Below are 20,517 nucleotides of genomic sequence, written 5' to 3'. Positions count from 1 at the left end.
TCTTCCCAGTGACTTAAATACAAGCCTTCAAAGAGCTTGTTTCACTCAAAAAAACTACTAAAAGTTCAATAAAACGTCTATACTACCAGTAACTTAAAAAGATCGCTTCCACAGGACCTAGATATTTTAGTTGTTTAGCCACTTGTGTCAAAATTATAAGGATTCAGTAATCTGTCTGGTTTTTGGCAGCACGTTTTTATAAAACATCGCTCTATTGTAGACCACACACCCAAGAACAGTCGTTGTTCTGTAGTAAAAACAAACAAGCATAATTAGTTGTATTGCTAGCACAAAACATCGCTCTATTGCAGACCACACACCCAAGAACAATCGTTGTTCTGTAGTAAAAACAAACAAGCATAATTAGTTGTATTGCTAGCACAAAACATCGCTCTATTGCAGACCACACACCCAAGAACAGTCGTTGTTCTGTAGTAAAAACAAACAAGCATAATTAGTTGTATTGCTAACACAACACAGTTGTTGAAATTATTTATCCCTGCTTGGTTTAAAGCAGGTTTTGTAATTTGTTCCGCCCACGCATTTTAACTATTCCATAACCTTAAAGTAACGAAGTTACTAATCTCGTTACTGATCCACTGAGTAATGCCTAGCCACAGCGAAGTAACGGAGCCTACTGAATGAAGCTTATTCACCAGTTTCTTACTTATAACCAATGTTTACACAGTGCAATCATGTCACATGATAAGGTGATAGTTGCACACATGACAGCTCAAGGCTGTGAACAAAAAGTAATATAATATGTAATATTATTATAGTTAATTTATTTTATGGGTAATATGTAACTGTAACTAAATAGTTCAGTTGCAAGTAATATGTAATATGTAACTAGTTACTTTTAAAAAGTAATTGTCCCAACACTGCTTGCACCTAAACTAGCATATAGTGATGCACTGATAAGAGATTTTGCCGATTATCCGATTATCCGATATTGAAAATCATATAATGGCTGATACCGATAACCGATCCAATGTTTATGTTTACCAAACTTTCACACATATGTAAACTTGCCACTTTTGAACTTCATTTTTGTCTTACTTTTATGAAAACAATACCATCAGGGTCAGTAAAATTAATCGGCTAAATAATCTACTAATAATTACCGATACTGAATTGCTGAAAGGTGGCCGATAAACCGATTTCCGATAATTTACAAATTAATCGGTGCATCACTACTAGCATACATTTATTTCCTATACTTTATAGGCTAAAGTACAAATTAAATGTTATCTCATTAATCCGACAACAAATATGTGCTTAAGTACAAGTGCATACATTGTAGGTACACTACAGACAATGTAGGGAATGGCTGGAATTTAGTGTTAAGCCATGCAAATAATGTTTGGACTTTATTAATGAGCTTATGAGGATGTAGAGCAGATTCTACATGTGTGTATATATACTCATATAGCACAGTAGTTCTGCATATTAGAGATCATAAAGACCCAAAAGTGGCTTCAGAGCCCAATACGCTTCCAAAAGGTTGCTATGAAATTTTAACCTTCTTGTTTACTGAAATGACAGACTTTCAGGCAAGCGTAACTCTAACGCTGGGCTTGCACTATTAGATGTCACTTCAGCCTGACAAGTGCCTTATCATGGACATACCTTTGTCCTACAATTTGTGTTATTTCGTTTTTGCTGACAGCTCAAGTTGTTAATTCACGGTAGCACGTAATGATTTCCCTGTAGTTATAAATGGTGACTGGGTTGATTGCAGAGGTGCTTCTTGTACTGTTATTAATTTAAAACACTTCATGATGGTTTAAACATACACTGTAGCTGAAAACGAAGCATAATGGACCTTATCCGCGATGACGTCAAAATTGACAAAAAGCTTTGTTTAGTGTCAGCACTTCGTATGTAATCACTAAAATAAGCTTTGTTTGTGGATTTCACGACATGGAATTATTGGATAATAAAGGTAAGAGGCTAGTTAGTGCGATGTGGTGATGCTAAATAGTCCTATCAGACTTAAGTTTTGGTATCGACGTAAAACCACACGCATTTGTCTTGTAATTAAGTATGCATGCCTCATCTTTGCCCCTTGCTGCAGTATGTATACGTTAACATAGCGAACCGCCATCTCTCTCAATGCCCTCTGTACAAAAGTGTCCACAACTATCGGCCGCCATTTTGTGCTTTGACGTCATTGCAGATAACGTCCATGATCACTTCACATATCAGTAATTGCTGTACATGCAAATTATTTAATGATAAGACTGATACCAATTTTTCTCTAGATGCAGTATCCATGGGTTTACCAGTGTTACAAAAATAGTAAACAAACAAGTACAAGGAATTACAAAATCTATTTAGGATCATGCAATGAAACAAGGGACTGAGGCTGCCTACATCTGTAGATATACGCACACACCAGTGGACATTTAATCATTACTTTTCTTCTTTCTATATAGTACAAATTAAGTTTTCTATAGGTGTAGTTAACCTCTCTTGTTTCATTACCTTTTTTCTTCTACAATCCTTAATCAAACTTTAATATTTCTATACTTGTTTGTTTACCTTTTTGTAACATATGCACACCACATCAAAAGAAAGAATGGTGCCAGACTTTATGTTTTCATCTGAATGTACACCACAACTATCAACTACTAAAAAGATGAAGTAGCCATTAGGCCCATTACGCTTCATTTCCAGTTACATTCAGTCACTACAAAAAATATGTACAATTTCTACTACAAACATAGGGAAAACATCACGCACTACTGTAGCTACCACAAAGTAAACACCTTATGCTGTCAGCAAGAAGAAATGGGACACAAAGACAAGTCTATGGTGCATGCATTGTACGTGCTATGGTATGCCCAAAGGCATCCATCAGGCTGAAGAGACATCTAGCTAACAGTGAAACAATCAAGCCAATGGCCTTAGCCATTACTCAATTACACTTGTCTGAAGGCATCAGGCAAAGCAGTTAGTTGGTCAGTCAGTAGAGAATTCTGCTAAACTACTTTTTTTAAATTCCATAGCAACATATCAGAAATACTTTCAGCCACTCTGAAGACACTCCTAATACTGTGAGGTTGGTCAATATATTTTTTGTGAGTTGATTAATTAAAGCACAAACCTCAATGAACCACTGTACATCCTCCCAACTGCACTGCCAGCAATGTATACATGCTTTACAGCTTTACAGTAAGGTGTCATAGTCATATTGTAGCTATGTACCTTTACTGAAAGTAGAATATCTAAAAAATCTTGAAACCTTTTATTCTGCTGTGATCCTTGTTGACTTTTTAAATCCTAGAAATTATATATAACATATCAATACAATATGTAAAAATTGACTACCTTTATTAATTCTTCCTTTCTTCGAAGTATGACTGCTTCTGAGCACTTATGAACAACATCACAGTAGTGGAGGTACTTGCGGCCAGTAGCAGTAGAAAAGTACACCCAGTCAAAATACAGATGGGGAGCACTACACGATCATTACAGGAATTAGCATTTTAAGTTTGCAAGCAGTAGGCTTGCACCAATTATGCCAGCATAAATTCAAGCATAATAGGCTAGCAAAAGAATCAAGCATTATGTCAGCATAATAGGATGATTCTCAAGAATTTTAATACAAAATACTGTACAACATGAACACACTGCACATTCTTACAGCATTTCATATCAAAAAACTTTGTAGTGTTACTATTTTTATTATTTCTTGACTGATTATTCACACCTTATAGAAATAAGCACTTGTGCTGTAAAGCCTTAATAACAAAAAATAAATAAGATCAAGATACTTTAATAGAACAGTTACTTATTTAAATACAGCAGTCAGGAAATGCAGATATACTCTAATAAAACAGTCCGCTCTCAAGCATAATCTTGATTTTGAGCATAATAGGCTGGATTTTTTAGCACTGCTGAAAAGCATAATAGGCAATTTTCAAAACACAAGTACACAGAAAAATTTGGAAATTTCAACTAGAGTAGGGACCATAACAGGTTGATAAAAAGTACTGAAACAAGCTGGAGTAGTGCATGGTATTAATTCACAGTAAAACAATAAGAAGTGTTATATCACTACAAGGCTCAAGATACCATAATGGAAATGCACAGTAGGGATATAACACTTCTTATAGTTTTACTGTGAATTAATATCGTGCACTACTCCAGCTTGTTTCAGTACTTTTTATCAATGTGTTATGGTCCCTACTCTAGTTGAAATTTCCAAATTTTTCTGTGTACTTGTTTGTTAACTTTTTTCTGTAAATAATAATTATGACTGGTGAACTCACACATACCACATCTGAAATGGCGCTGCGTGCCCCAATTATCATCTAAACAGTGAAGTATCTATTCCCTATGTTGTCAGCTATTTTCAACCTGTTACGCAATATTTCGAATCAAGAACTGTTCGAAAAGCACCTCTGCAATCCACGCATACCGAAAGAAAGAAATGGTGCCGCGCGCCCCAGTTATATCAAGTATCGTCTGAAAAGTGAAGTATCCATTACGTTTCTTTGTCGGCTTTGTTCAACCCGTTACACAGCAGTATGACTCAAGAACTGTTTGAAAAGCACCTCTGATATCAAAATAACCACTATGACAAATGTGGACGATTTCCGTTACAAAGGGAAGCCATCACATGCTATCACCAAATCAACACTTTTCACTGTCAGCAAAGATGAATGGGACACAAAGGAGGACACTGGTAAGTCCATGAAGAATGCATTGTACGTACTGCAGTATGCCAAAAGGAACTTGTCGGGCCAAAGCGATGTTGAACAGTGAAAAAATCAAGCCTGTGGCCTTAGCCACTATCGAGTTACGCTTGTCTGAAGGCATCAGTTACATACTTACTTACTTACTCAGTCAGTAGAAAATTCTGTTAAATAAATGATTTTTAAAATTCCGTAGCAACTTGTTGAAAGCGTTTTGGGTCGATCTGAAAACTTGTTTGGACTTAGTTTCACCTAACCAATACTGCCTGATTGTCGTTAGGGGAAATTGAGGCTGTTTTTTAAGTGATATTATTTTGTGGGCCACGCCTACTCCTTTGTGGTCCCTACTATACACTACTATCGTAGTGTATGATAATTGGCTCAAGCCTAGCAAGCAGTACTGAAAAATATGTACTATGTATACATACACAAAGGTGAACTAATAGTGTATCAGAGTTAAACAAATTCTATCCCTCCACAAAATTGTTAAATAAAACTAATTGTGGCATTTAAAAAATTAATTTTTAAGTTTGCAACCAAGTGTGATAATTCAATAAAGAAACTGATTCAACAACAATCTAAGCATTAAAGAATGATTTGAGAACATTGACCATAAAAACTCAGTTATCACAAGACAAACTGACCAGATAAACCAGCACTGCAAAAGAATGTAATGATGTAATGTATGCGCTCCAGTTTCCACCTCTACCACTTCCCCGTTAAATCCATGTGCTTGTATTGTATACCAAAGTACATGAAATACAGGTGACCTATCTATTCTCAAGCATGACTTAAAAACTGCAGATTATAGCAGTACAGCCAGTACTATAAGCTGCATCATATAGTCAGTTTTGTATCACCCACAATTTTATAATGCTTCATATCAGTAAATACTTAGGTATTTATATGAATGCTCTATTAGAGTATCTGGATCATTGGAGGACTTATGTTCCATCTATGGATCCTTCCCTGAAAGATGAATGTAAGTTTTATGTTACTATAAATTGTTATGTTGTACTGCGTGTGTTACTTACACTTCTGTTCTACCAAACTTAGTATGTTAGGTTCCTGTTGAAACCTCAGGAATCTAATTTCAAGAGGCTTCCTGAAACCCTTGGAAACCCTCTCCCTATGCTCCAGGCCTAATCATATACAACATTTAAAAAAAAATGTGTGTGTGTGGTGTCTATTTTGGTCACCCAGATATGAAAGTGATAAACTTCTATTCCTGTCCAGTATCACTTACTATAATCGCTCTAAGGTTAAGCGTGCTAGCTCCTTTGTTGCTGATAAGTATGGGACCTTGTCTCTGGAAGGAAACAACTGTGTACACATATATACACCAGCTGTATTGACTCACTTCTCTTCTAGGCAGTTACTATCACTGGAGTACATACATCTCAGTAATACATCAAATGCATATGAGTGTAGGTATTCAGTGATCTCCACTGACTCTCCACTATCAGCTAATCCACTCCATATCTCCTATTGGTTCACACTATACACACTCTACCATTATACACAGTATATTAACACACCACCAACTTGTGGGACACTTCATTGTATACTGGTATGTACTGTTTGAGTATGTCAAAGTGAAAAGCTGGTGTGAGCATTTTACGGTGTCTCTTCCACCTTTCTCCACTGCTAATTCCCAACCCTTGACCTATGATACAGATGTTTCCATTAGCCCAGTATAGTAAATAAATAGCAAGCTATTCAACAATTGTTTGTTCTCTATTAATTATTTATAAGAAAACAATGTGCGCTAACGTTTAAGTTCTCTTGTGATACCATAGTTTCATGGAGATACATGTACTAGAGGACACAAATTACAAATCTGAGTTTTACTGCTTGGGGTTGAAGTTTTGGTGGTAAGTACTTTGTACAGGAGCAAGTAAGTCAGTAGTTTGCGATTGAACTGTGTTTAAACAGCTAGTTTCATACCTGACTACATAACCAATAAAGAGTATTACTACCTCATTGTTTGTACAAGGGTGCTTGTCAACAACCTGACATGTATTAGGGACATACACGGGAATATTGAAAAGGGGTTTCCACTGCAGCTAAGTGACTACTATATTAGAATATTTTTTGATAAGATTTTCACCCAAATATTATGGTTTGCAATAACACACTCCCATACAGTTATGTATTATGGTCTACACCAGCGGCGGAGGAAGTAGTTGATATGAGGGGGGGCTGGGCTAACCCAGACTTATTTCTATAGTAGTTTGGTAAGGTGAGACCAAAAAAAAAAAAAAAAAGGTCACAACCAACTGACAAGAGCTTTCCACCTCACCAGCTACCATTTCTAGCTGATAAACTACATAAAAATCCTTACATAGCTCGCTACACACTGACTACTTTATTAGAGTGACTGCTCTATTAGAGTATCTCGATCTTTATCACGGTTTTCAGCCCCACTCCAAGAAAGATAATTTCGTTGTGATATCATTCTGAGGGGGGGCTAAGCCCCCCCTCAGCAGACCGAGGGGGGGCTTTAGCCCCCTAGCCCCCCCCCCCCCTTTCCGCCGCCTATGGTCTACACCACAAATCACTTTAGACTACAAGTTTGATACTGAAATTTGATTGGCTGAAAACGTGGTCTCTAAATCTCATAGAGCCATGCTCATGTCCAATAGAGACCACGTTCTGAAACATGATAACTACGTTCCTGTAACAATGGCAACACATGGGTGTTTAAATGGCTAGTAACAGCCATATTGAATTAGAGGGAGGTGTAATGGGCTTGTTTGTACTAATCAACACCACATTACTTGTATACAAGCAGCCATCGAGGCACAACAACAGCAACAATGAGTTGTAGTCCAGTCGCTCGAGTCCAGTACTTCGAAATTTGCACACGCCTGTAACATTGGCAACGTATGGGTGCTTAAACAGGTAGCAACAGCCACGCTGAGGTCCTGCCATGTAGGGAGGTGTAGAGGGCTTATTTCCAATAATTAGCCATACATTTCTCATTTACAAGCAACTGTCAACTCAAGGTACAATAACAAGTTGTAGTCTAAGTAAGTTTGACGTCAAGAACCAGGGTTCTACGGGATTTAGAAAACTTGAAGGCCCTGGGCTGTAGCTAATAAGGGCCTGAGGGTTTTATAAATCCTGGTTCTTGACGTCTAACTATTATTTAGTTGCATGGAATATACAATTTTTGCGAGGATCTAGTATCAAACAGTACAGTAGTACCGTTTAAGTAGGGTTTGCCTTGAAAATTTCGTGCAACGCCACCCAAAATTCTGCCTATAAAATCATCCTAGAGACATTTTACACAACAAAAGTCACCTTTACGGAATAGTACTAGTCCATATAATACATAAAACACCAACAAACACTTACAGGTGGCCAGATATAGAATTTAAAAATCGCCAAAACTCAAATTTTAGTCTCACTACCTCACTGACCACAGTCACAAGGCTAGAGGCCAAATGAAGCAGCACACGGTCATCATTTTATGCCACAATAACAAACTCACCAGTGACATGTGCCTTTTGGGATTCCGACGAGTGTAGGCCCTCTGCGCCTTGTCTTTTCTTTTATCTTCAATCAGGCTGCTTGTCTTCTTCTTCATCCAACAAAACCATATCGAGGTGTTAATTTCCGTATAAACACTTTCTTTCAGCAACATAATTATATAGATGCCACAGAATTATTTTAGAGCTGGATTTCAGAAGTGTTTCAGTTCCGGCACTATACGAAGAGATATAACTAGCTGGATATCTGCAAGTTCGCAATTGGATCCTGTTTGCGATTGGTTTGCGACCATGCCAATCAATTAAAGATCTATGTGGACTAATAGTGATAGAGTACAGGGATCACACCTCTTAACAATCAAGCTGTTTACTTACCAGTAAACAAGATGATCTCACCCCTTATTGGTCTAGTTAGCTGCACACCACTTAGCTGACTCGAGATATTCTCTAATACAACAGTCATGTACGATATTCTAATAGAACAGTCACAAGTTACAGTGTAGCTAGCTGTGCTACAGCAAAAAACTAAACAAACTAGTATTTTTAAAAATTGTTAATGTAAAAATGAAGTAGGGATCTATGCAATAAAAGTAGTGAAACAAGAGATGAATAATGGTATTACAGCATAGCTCAGTGGGAAAGTCCCTACTTTGGCACATTAGCTATAATAATTATTATGCTCAATGCCAAAGTAGAGATTTTCCCACTGAGCTATGCTGTAATACTATCATTCATCTCTTGTTTCACTACTTTTATCCCTATAGTAGAGCAGCATAGTGCGATAGTTGTGCAATTTTTGATACAATTATGAAACTTTCCATATAAGTTGTACTCCTTGTGATATAATTTTTTGGATATAGAGCCATCGCACATATTGACCTTTGGTGACCTTTACAGCCATTTTCATATTGAAAATTCATTGTTTTTTCTCCCTGAGGCATCATTTTGCACAGTTTCAAATTAAAGGTGCTGCTAAAACGAACTACTTGGCTTTTATTTGAAGTCAATAGGTAATCGCATTCCAAAGTTATGATCATTTATATTAACCATGAAATTCTATGAATTACTTTCCCATTAGTAATTTACACCCCAAGGGCAAATAAATTCATAACTATAAAAAATGATCATAACTTTGTAGTGGAATGAGATACAAACTTCAAACGAAAGTCAATATAGTTCTTAGATCAACACCTTTAATTTGATACCATGTTTTAACAGTGTAAAATAATGCCTCAAGGAGATAAAGACAAAAATAATTAATTTTTAGTGAAAAATGGCTCTAAAGGTCACCAAAGGTCAAATCTGTGATGGCTCTATATCAAAAAACATAAGTCATGAGGAGCACAATTTGTGTGGAAAGTTTCATAATTGTATTACAAAGTGCATGAAATGCCCTTTTTTCGGTGCTGTGCTGCTCTACTACTACTACTTCATTTTTAAATGAACATTTTTTTAAATACTAGTTATTATGTGTGTACTGAGAAAAGTTTCTGACTCATGCTATAACGTAATCCACACAATAATTGGTAACTTATCAGCCCATCTCTGGAAGAATTCATATGTGAATGGCTTTGGTGATTCTATAAAATTACACGCTTTTAATAATACTCTGTTGTGTATTATGTGTATGCATAGCTAAGTAATATGAACATTTAAAACCCCTCAATTATTTTAAGATCAAAGAAAGTTTGTATCTTTGAAATACGTGACAGTCACTGGCTAAGAAAGGGGTAACTGGTTGATATAGTTTGCACAGTCAGCATGTAAAGTATGCTACATTATACATTGGGAGTCTGCGGGTATGTCTCCAACAGATTATTCATTAATTCTGATTTTATTGATGAGCATTGTAAGTGACTGAAAAAATGTGATTATAAATGACAATTCAGGGAAAGTCTCAGTCAGTAGGTCATTTCAACTCAGGATGAAGGCATGTTTGGATATGACTACATGTACTATCACAAAGTAGGCATGGCAACTTATTTTTGGTTAATACATTCTATAGGTAGTTGTAAACCTAATAGCACCATACAAGGTTATACTTTTCACTCTAAAAACTTCACAACTAATATGATAAAAGCCTTCAAAGATTTACCACATCATACAAGTAGATTGCAAATATTTTACTAAAACACTTTCCCGAGCATTTAAAAATACAAACCAAGGAAACACCAAAGCATTTATAGTTGGGACAAATTGTCTAATAATTCCTAAACAATTTCTCAAGAACTAATCTGTTACAAAATATTAATCATAGAGACTCTTGCCTGGGCTCTATCTTTGTACCTTTACTGGTAACATAAAGTCTTCTTTAGACTGCTCACATGAGTATATACAATTTGTGATATGCATGTACACATGCATAAATTTCCCATTCCAATTTTGGGAAATCAGGTAACCACCTACATGTGGGTGAATTCCTACATTATTAATATCACCACACACCTCCAGGTTGCTGCAATATAGTCTTTACATTCTCCAAATTTGCTGTGAACATCATGGGAAAAAATGGTCCAAGCCAGTATGGACAAAATTGTGGGTACTTTGCATGATTCTCCAGCATGTACTCATATGACTTCATTGATGAATCAATCTACATACAAGAAAACTAACTTAAATACAGTGAGACCTCAAGGTTACGTATGTAGGTAACCATGGTTGTAAAGTGTACCTATTTAGCATGGCCACTATTTCTAACAAGATGGTTTTAAACAACACTTTGCTGCATTAAAACTACAAAAATCAAGACACACAGTGCAGCAAAGAAAGCTGGCAAGCCACACCATACAGGAAGAAAGAAAATGTGATTTTCACACATACATAGCTCCATGCCTCCATAGTGAACACTCAAACCCTTAAGCACTGAGTCACTAGTATCATGACTGTTAATTTCTACTAAATTTTAACTGAAATCTGCTCAATAAAAAAAGGAAAATTTAGAACATTCTCTATTAGAAATCCTCAAAAAAATGTAAGCTCTATTAGACTATTACAAAAGTAATCAAATAAATACCGCAATACAATACTTTTGCAACTTCTCTAATATTCCATTGAAGCAGAGTCAATAACAACAGCATAGCAATTTAGCTAGTTTGGTAGTGATCGGTACTGGTAACAATTAAGACCCACTCGCATCAATTGTCATCATCTATGCTAGCATAACTTGTGATGCACCAGGCTGGAAATTATATTCTATCATAAAAGGGGCAGGATTTGCTTTGTGTACAATCACACATACTTAACTTGGAAGGAATTATAAAACACTATTGCAAATAAATACAGGCACTATAACATAGCCATAGTTATGAAACAAGTAAGCACAAAACTATAAAGTAATTATCAGTATATATTGGATATTGCTTAGAACCTTTGGTATCAGATTGGTAGGTAAGTTTCTGTATTGGTATTTCATGGCCGTCACCTTTTGTTTTACAATTTTTTCTCCCAGTTTTTGAAGGCCACACACAGCTTGGTTGCTTTTGTGTGGATATGTTATACAAAATTAATATTAGACAGCATAGTTCATTTATATGATAATACAGACACTTACGAGTTCCTTAAAGACACAATTGTCAAAGTAAGCTTGTTGATAGTGAATACAGAGAAGTCACAGGGAAGTCACATCGCGCTACCGCAAATTGGCACCTTGCATTGTCAGTGAAAAGAACAGGAAGACAAAGGTAATTCCATGATGTGTGCATTGTACAGCAAAAAGACACATCTTGGGACAAACCAATGTCAAACAGTGAAAAATCAATCTTAGCTTGGCTAAAGGCATCAAATAATTAATTGGTTAGTTAGTAGAATTTTTTTTTTTGAATTCCTTGTTGGAAATATTTGGGGTTACTCTGAAGGCATTTTGGGCTTGGTTATGCTTAACCATGCAATACTGCCGAGCTGTTTTGAAGAAAAAGTGAGGGTGCTTTTCAGGCGATTTAAATTTAGAAGGAAAACCCAAAACACCATGATCCCTAATAATATTATTACTGGCTCAAATGTTAACGATATATACACACTTCCTTAACAAGATGTACACACTGGAAACAGTGCATATATCTCGTTAAGGCAGTGCATATATCTCATTAACTCAAGACATCGCACACTTAATAGGTTTGCAGTATCTCACCAAGAAATCATATGTTTTTATGTCTCTTCTTTTATATAGGAAACCAAGTAAGCTGTGATTGTAATATTGTCAAACAAGATGTGATTGTGGGATGAAATTTAGTTATGCATTAAATAAGTCGGTAGTTATGCTGTTATGTACACCAGTAATGTAGGTGTTGATTGATTAATTAAATCATGTTTCTTTTATTACTATATTTATAAATAATAATAACCATAAAACTACTGTCTGTGCACTCACATCTTGTTTAGCAAACTCAATCACAGCCTAGTTGGTTTCCTATATAAGAGAAAATACTGCCAAACACCTATTTGGTGTGCAATGGCTGAGTGTGTCAAAGTAGAATATATCTAATCCAAAACAGCCAAGCTGTAAAAAAAAGTGTGCGGCCCTCAGAAAGGCTATGGTGAAAAAAGATGTGAAATCCAAGGTGGCGGCCAAGAAATGACTGTGATGGTAGGTTAATGGTAAAAATTTTAATAATGACAATTCAGGTAAATTTTGTGAAGCGGCACAAAAATTCACCTGAATTGTCGTTATTAAAATTTTTACCATTAACCTACCATCACAGCCATTTCTTGGCCGCCACCTTGGATTTCACATCTTTTTTCACCATAGCCTTTCTGAGGGCCGCACACTTTTTTTTACAGCTTGGCTGTTTTGGATTAGATTTCATTTCTTTTTGTATTTGTATACCCCAAAGCCGGCCTATGGCCAGCTTTGGGACTTTTTAAACCTATGTTTTTTTTCTTTACTACAGGAAGAAAAAAAAGATGAAGTAGATGTACTTTAAATATTTTATCAGTAAATGTACAAATTATATATATAATACATATGTGACCGGATTTGCGAAAGGGGCCTTCCACACACATCCAATTTGCCAACTTTGACAATTGATAACTTCAGATTGGAAAGAGCTATTGCCTTGAAATTTGGGCAGTGGTGATTTCTTTGCAGCTGAACTCTCTACATAGTGGTTTCTTTGTAGCTGAACTCTCTACAAGGTAATTTCTTCTAGCTGATCTCTCTACAGGGAGATTTGTTTGTAGCTGAACTATCTACAAGGTAACTTCTTCTAGCTGATCTCTCTACAGGGTGATTTGTTCGTAGCTGAATTCTATACAGGTGATTTGTTTGCAGCTGAGCTCTTTACAAAATGGTTTCTTTGTAGCTGAACTCTCTACAAAGTAACTTCTTCTAACTGATCTTTCTACAGGGTGATTTGTTTGTAGCTGAACTATCTTAAAGGTAATTTCTTCTAGCTGATCTCTCTACAGGGTGATTTGTTTGTAGCTGAATTCTGTACAGGTGATTTGTTTGCAGCTGAGCTCTTTACAGAATGGTTTCTTTGTAGCTGAACTCTCTACAAGGTAACTTTTCTAGCTGATGTCTCTACAAGGTGACTAGTTTGTAGCTGAACTCTCTACATGGTGATTTCTTTGTAACTGAACTTTCTACAAGGTGACTTCTTCTAGCTGATCTCTCTACAGAGAGATTTGTTTGTAGCTACACTCTCTACAGGTGATTTGTTTGAAGCTGAATTTTCTAAATGATGGTTTGTTTGTAGCTGAACTCTCTACAAGTAAACTTCTTCTAACTGATCTCTCTACAGGGTGATTTGTTTGTAGCTGAATTCTGTACAGGTGATTTGTTTGCAGCTGAGCTCTTTACAGAATGGTTTCTTTGTAGCTGAACTCTCTAAAAGGTAACTTCTTCTAACTGATCTTTCTACAGGGCAATTTGTTTCTGGCAGAATTTTCTACAGGGTGATTTCTTTGCAGCTGAACTCTCTACATGGTGGTTTCTTTGTAATTTCTTCTAGCTGATCTCTCTACAGGGAGATTTGTTTGTAGCTGAATTATCTACAAGGTAACTTCTTCTAGCTGATCTCTCTACAGGGTGATTTGTTCATAGCTGAATTCTGTACAGGTGATTTGTTTGCAGCTGAGCTCTTTACAAAATAGTTTCTTTGTAGCTGAACTCTCTACAAGGTAACTTCTTCTAACTGATCTTTCTACAGGGTAATTTGTTTGTGGCAGAATTTTATACAGGGTGATTTCTTTGCAGCTGAACTCTCTACATGGTGGTTTCTTTGTAGCTGAACTCTCTACAAGGTAGCTTCTTCTAGCTGATCTCTCTACAGGGTGATTTGTTTGTAGCTGAACGATCTACAAGGTAACTTCTTCTAGCTGATCTCTCTACAGGGTGGTTTCTTTGTAAGCTGAACTCTCTAAAAGGTAACTTCTTCTAACTGATCTTTCTACAGGGCAATTTGTTTGTGGCTGCATTTTCTACAGGGTGATTTCTTTGCAGCTGAACTCTCTACATGGTGGTTTCCTTGTAGCTGAACTCTCTATAAGGTAATTTCTTCTAGCTGATCTCTCTACAGGGAGATCTGTTTGTAGCTGAACTATCTACAAGGTAACTTCTTCTAACTGATCTTTCTACAGGGCAATTTGTTTGTGGCAGAATTTTATACAGGGTGATTTCTTTGCAGCTGAACTCTCTACAAAGTAATTTCTTCTAGCTGATCTCTCTACAGGGTGATTTGTTTGTAGCTGAATTCTGTACAGGTGATTTGTTTGCAGCTGAGCTCTTTACAGAATGGTTTCTTTGTAGCTGAACTCTCTAAAAGGTAACTTCTTCTAACTGAACTTTCTACAAGGTGACTTCTTCTAGCTGATCTTTCTACAGGGTGATTTGTTTGTAGCTGAACTCTCTACAAGGTAACTTCTTCTAGCTGATCTCTCTACAGGGAGATTTGTTTGTAGCTGAACTCTCTACAGGTGATTTGTTTGAAGCTGAACTCTCTAAATGATGGTTTCTTTGTAGCTGAACTATCTACAAGTTAAATTCTTCTAGCTGATTTCTCTACAGGGTGATTTGTTTGTAGCTGAACTATCTACAAGATAACTTCTTCTAGCTGATCTCTCTACATGGTGATTTGCTTGTAGCTGAATTCTGTATAGGTGATTTGTTTGCAGCTGAGCTCTTTAAATAATGGTTTCTTTGTAGCTGAACTCTCTACAATGTGACTTCTTCTAGCTGAACTCTCTCAAGGTAACTTCTTCTAGCTGATGTCTTTACAGGGTCACTAGTTTGTAGCTGAATTCTCTACATGGTGGTTTCTTTGTAACTGAACTCTCTACAAGGTAACTTTTTCTAGCTCATCTTTCTACAGGGTGATTTATTTGTAGCTGAATTCTGTACAGGTGATTTGTTTGCAGCTGAGCTCTTTAAAGAATGGTTTCTTTGTAGCTGAACTCTCTACAAGGTAACTTCTTCTAGCTGCTGTCTCTACAAGGTCACTAGTTTGTAGCTGAGCTCTCTACATGGTGGTTTCTTTGTAACTGAACTCTCTACAAGGTGACCTCTTCTAGCTGATCTTTCTACAGGGTGATTTGTTTGAATCTGAACTCTCTACAAGGTAACTTCTTCTAGCTGATCTCTCTACAGGGAGATTTGTTTGTAGCTGAACTCTCTACATGATGGTTTCTTTGTAGCTGAACTCTCTACAAGGTAACTTCTTCTAGCTAATCTCTCTACAGGGAGATTTGTTTGTAGCTGAACTCTCTACATGATGGTTTCTTTATAGCTGAACTCTCTGCAAGGTAACTTCTTCTATTGATCTCTCCACAGGGCGATTTGTTTGTAGCTGAACCCTCTACATGGTGGTTTCTTTGTAGCTGAACTCTACAAGGTGATTTTTTCTAGCTGAACTATCTCTTTCCATAGTTGCATGAACTCCCTACAAGGTAACTTCTTCTAGCTGATCTCTCTATAGGGTGACTTGTGTGTAGCTGATCTCTATACAGGTTTCTTATTTCTAGCTGACCTCTTGAATTCTGTTCAGGGTGACTGCTCTATTAGGATGACTGCTCTATTAGAGTATCTCGATCTCGCACTTGCTGCGCCAAGTTGGATTTCGTGTTATAACTCCGTGGCTTTAAGTCTGATTCTTCTACACCATTGATGAGCCTTTCTAAGATGATTACTCCATCTGTACAACGATTTCAAAGCATTACCCCAAGCGGTTTATCTGGTAGGCGTGGCAAGCAGTCGTTTTTTTTATTAGCTAATCTCGATTGCATAATTGTTACACACTGTTGGTTTTTTCGTTGTATCTTCCTATTTTTTAGCTCGATTTCTTTCAAACCACAAAAGGTTTGAGGTTTAATAGTTAACCTATTCACCCACCGATTTTCAGCTTCTTCCCATACGCGGTTTACCCTGTAGGCGTGACAACATATTGGTGTTATTTTTCGTGAATAATCGCTCATAACTCTTTGCCTGTTTATCGTATTCCAGCCAAAGGTGGTACCGAGATGCGCCCTTATGTCCCCCTTCTGTGTGCCAAATTTCAAGGCAATCGGATATGGCGTTCGAGTTTTATAGCAGTTTTTGTAAGTGTGCGACAAGAAAAAGAAAAATAAGAAGAAGAAAAAGAAGAAAAAAAAAACGAAGAAACTGAGCCAATTTTTGAAGTCGCATATCTCGGGAACGCGCGAAGCGATTTCGCTCAAATTTGGAATGTGGAGTGCTGCAGTTGGAGGGCATGTCCACAGCAAAAATCGTCTTGTTTCATCAAGGAAGCACAGAGCTACGGAGGTGCGAAAATTGCGTTTTCTTTCTTCCTGTCAATATACTCACGGGTGTTACGCGCCGGCTTCTTGGGCCGCACGACACACTACCGTGTGTCTTGATTAGTTATACCACAGTCACATAAGCTTTACCTGATATATGCACACTTTCCCTTGGGCCTGTGGCCCTCAGGCAAGTGCGTATACCGTATTTACTTGGTTAAACGCCACACCTCAAATAGTTTCTGAATAGTGGCCGCAATGAATGTTTCAATTGAGAGTATAGATGCTGCCTTTGAATAAATGCCACGACTATTAATCAAATTTCACGTATAACAGGATTCCATATAGCTTTATAAACATGATGTCCTCTAACAACAAATTCAATGAAACATTCATAAGTGACAGCATCTCCCATCGTTCCACCTTCGTAAATTATTTTAATGCACACCCTCGTGCACGCCCTTGAATATGTTTGCACTGTATGGCACAGGTTACCATAAATCACACTGTAGGTGCAGAAGACAATTCGCTAAACACATGGCAAAGTATTTCGAATTTGGCTTTGGATTAAATAGTAGCCACATGTGATAAGTGCTCGAGTATAATAAATGCCGCCCTTGAGTAATAGCCGTCCTTGAATAGTAGCCATATCAATTTTGGAGCTTAGGCTAATAGTAGCTGCAGTGTTTAACCAAGTAAATACAGTATATCAGGCAAAGCACTCATGCCCGTGGTATAACCATTACATACATACATACATTTATTTATCTATTTATTGGACAGGAAAGTCCAAACCTATATGACCCAGCAGAGGAGGTGAGCATCACTTACAAGAATTACATAATTAGTTGTTGGAATTTCACACAAGTCTCAGTAGTCATAATGCAAAACCAGCAAACACTGTAGTTCACTAGGTTTCAGTAGATCTTTTAGATAGCGCTCCATGTAAGCATCAAGATAATGTACATGTACTTTGTTTTAAAGAGCCCTTGTTAGGTACAAAACAGTGATTTTTTGCTATTTCACCTCCCAAGGAATCCAGGGGCCTTACAAAACAAAGTACATATAGCCTTGAAGTCACTATCTAATTAAATTAAATATCCAGTGAACCCATTGTTGGCTGGCTTTATACTGCAATTATCGAGTGTCGCGCAATACACGTCCTACCTCAATTGCTCCTCTTACTATACAGTATTACCATACTGCATAATATCTTTCAGAGCAATTTGGATCAAACTTGGTGTATTACCTGTACTACCTGGTTGGCAACTCCACTGCAAAATGTATCAGAGCTACGTATGCATGAAAGTCATCTTCCTATGTGTAGATATTACCCAAAAATTTCAAGATTCTGGTAACTCAATTACAAATGCACTTCAAAAACAGGTGTAGAGACTCATGTAATATCTGTGTCCAAAAGTTTCTAGAATTTTAAAGATTTCAGATTTTGATTCCAGAGATTTCTAGTAAAGACTTCAAGATCGACCTACAGCTTGTTTCGGACCCCTTGCTGTCATGCACACTATTCCACTAATCCCTTTGTCCCTTTCCCTCATTTCAATAGCCACCCATGATTGTATTAGAATGCTGTGAGGTTATTTAATAATTCAGTAAGTAATGTAACTTGTGACAATTAAGCGTGTAACATTAGCCATCTTATTATAGATGATTACAGGTGGCACGGTAAAGGAAGAAGGGTGTTAAGAAAGGGTAGTGAGCTTGGTATAGAATATCCTGAAGGTAACAAAACTGGTGCATGCATATACTCAATTCTGTGCACAGGCAAATGTTAGTCACTATTTTCATTTATTTCATTTCAGTTGATACTCCACTCTACATGCACATATTATTAGCAGGAGCTATTTATTCATTTATTATCACCATCATGTAGCAATCAATTATTAATGATAAGATAGGACTACTCAGGTAGTAGTAGACCACAGGATTAACTTATATCCTTGATAACTATAGGCAATTTTGCTTAGTTCCGGACCTTTTACATAGCAGGGAGATGCAGTAATTAAGTAATACTACTGAAGGAATTGGTGAATTGAGGAAGCCAGAAATGCACTATGATTGATTGATTGATTATTAATTTATACTCTCAATAATCGGCAAAGCCATTTTTCCTTGTTGGAGTAACAAAATTTACAACAGATACAAATACAGCTAGAGACAATTAAGTGACAACACAAAGCAAAAACAGGAACAACACAAAAACATATATAAAGAATCAGTTCATTGATTGTAGTGTTGAGTAACCTGGGCAATGGTTAAAACAGCAATTCCGTAAATATTTAATTTCTGTAAACTATCTGTATATGTTGCAAAATTTTGGGGTCATGTACCCAGGCATGGTTCTAAGGGGGTCTCACCGGTTTCCAGAAACCAGTCAGTTTTTTGAGATCAAAAAATAATTAAATTCCCAACAAACTTTAAACCTAAATAAATGTATTTACTACTTGGATGGTTTATTAAGCAACTATCAGTGATGGTCACCACAAAACAATCCAAAATGCTTCTTTTGCACCTTCAAGATTCTAAAAATAATTTATCGTTCTTGATTTCATAACTTCTGTAACTGCTCGAAAAGGTATTAATTCTCTCTGCATAGGCTTACTTGAGCAGATTATAGACCTTATTCACTGAATTAATTTTGAGGCGCTCGTAATTATAACTATAGCGTTTATAGCTGTTGCGAAGGCGTTGCGAAGCAGAATAATCCGCCTGAAGTTTGCAACATTTCAGGCGGATTATTGTCCGCCATTTTGAGTTCTTAAAGCCATTTAGCGTATGAATACATTTCATGGGGAAGAAATGCTGCGCCCCGGATTGCAACCGAGAATTTTCTAAGGGCTGTGGAATTTCATTCTATAAGTTTCCAGGTGATACTAACCGAAGAAGACGATGGATATCCGCTCGTAAAGACTGGTTGCCAACCAAACATTCATGGCTTTGCGGTGGCCACTTCATTACGGGTATTGTTTTCACTCTAATAGAGCACAGACACAATGGTTCCCAATACACTCTAATAGAGCGTACACCCACTTTGTTGTAATGCAACGGTCACTTGCAATGCTTTAAGCAGATTAATTTTATGTGTTGATACTGTACACAGTGTGCTGGTTGCAACGTTTTACATTTAGGCATTGTCTTCTATTGCAGAAATTTAAAGGAAATTACCATGCATGCAGTGACTAATTTTACTGTAGCTATACTTTTTTAGCTAGCTACCATGCAAGCTACTAATGAATGAACCATTAGCTAGTATAAACTGTGATAACGTATAACTATATAGCTGCATCCAAAACAACTGCCTACCAACAAAACTTCTTTCCTTGTTCCATCAAACAGTGGAATAACCTCTCAAATTTTAAAGCAGAACAATTTAATAATAATTATATATACATATTCTTAACTTAGATTTGTTGCAATTAGCTAACCCCTTTTTATTTTCTGAGGGCTTAACCCTCGTGGCTATAATCAGCTACAGATGGTGTCTTCCCATCATAATGGTTTAGCCTATATAGGTGATGCAAGCAATTACAAACTTCATACATATCAATATACATTACCATTCCCAGCCCAGATGTTAAACTGGTTATCAGAAT

General features: G+C 36.8%; 1 protein-coding gene across 3 annotated transcripts in view; it reads right to left on the bottom strand.

Moving 5' to 3' along the window:
- Positions 1-20,517, bottom strand: part of LOC136244399 (cytochrome P450 4F6-like) — a 31,769-nt gene that overhangs the window by 5,499 nt on the left and 5,753 nt on the right. The window contains exons 1-8 of one of the 3 annotated variants that reach the window (XM_066035981.1): positions 17,057-17,161; positions 10,643-10,790; positions 9,734-9,777; positions 6,242-6,370; positions 6,064-6,188; positions 5,950-6,012; positions 3,334-3,463; positions 3,211-3,285 (exon numbers count right to left, since the gene is read on the bottom strand). In XM_066035981.1, the coding sequence (XP_065892053.1) occupies positions 3,211-3,285; positions 3,334-3,463; positions 5,950-6,012; positions 6,064-6,188; positions 6,242-6,370; positions 9,734-9,777; positions 10,643-10,778 (702 nt within the window). In that variant the 5' untranslated portion in view covers positions 10,779-10,790; positions 17,057-17,161. Of the gene's footprint in view, positions 1-3,210; positions 3,286-3,333; positions 3,464-5,949; positions 6,013-6,063; positions 6,189-6,241; positions 6,371-9,733; positions 9,778-10,603; positions 10,791-17,056; positions 17,162-20,517 lie in introns of those variants that run through there. The other 2 variants (XM_066035980.1, XM_066035982.1) reach the window with 2 other exon arrangements.

Source organism: Dysidea avara, chromosome 14, assembly GCF_963678975.1.
Source record: "Dysidea avara chromosome 14, odDysAvar1.4, whole genome shotgun sequence".
In the NCBI taxonomy this organism is placed as follows: Eukaryota; Metazoa; Porifera; class Demospongiae; order Dictyoceratida; family Dysideidae; genus Dysidea; species Dysidea avara.
Note: the sequence above shows the minus strand (reverse complement) of the source record. Positions and strands in the feature narration are given on the sequence as shown.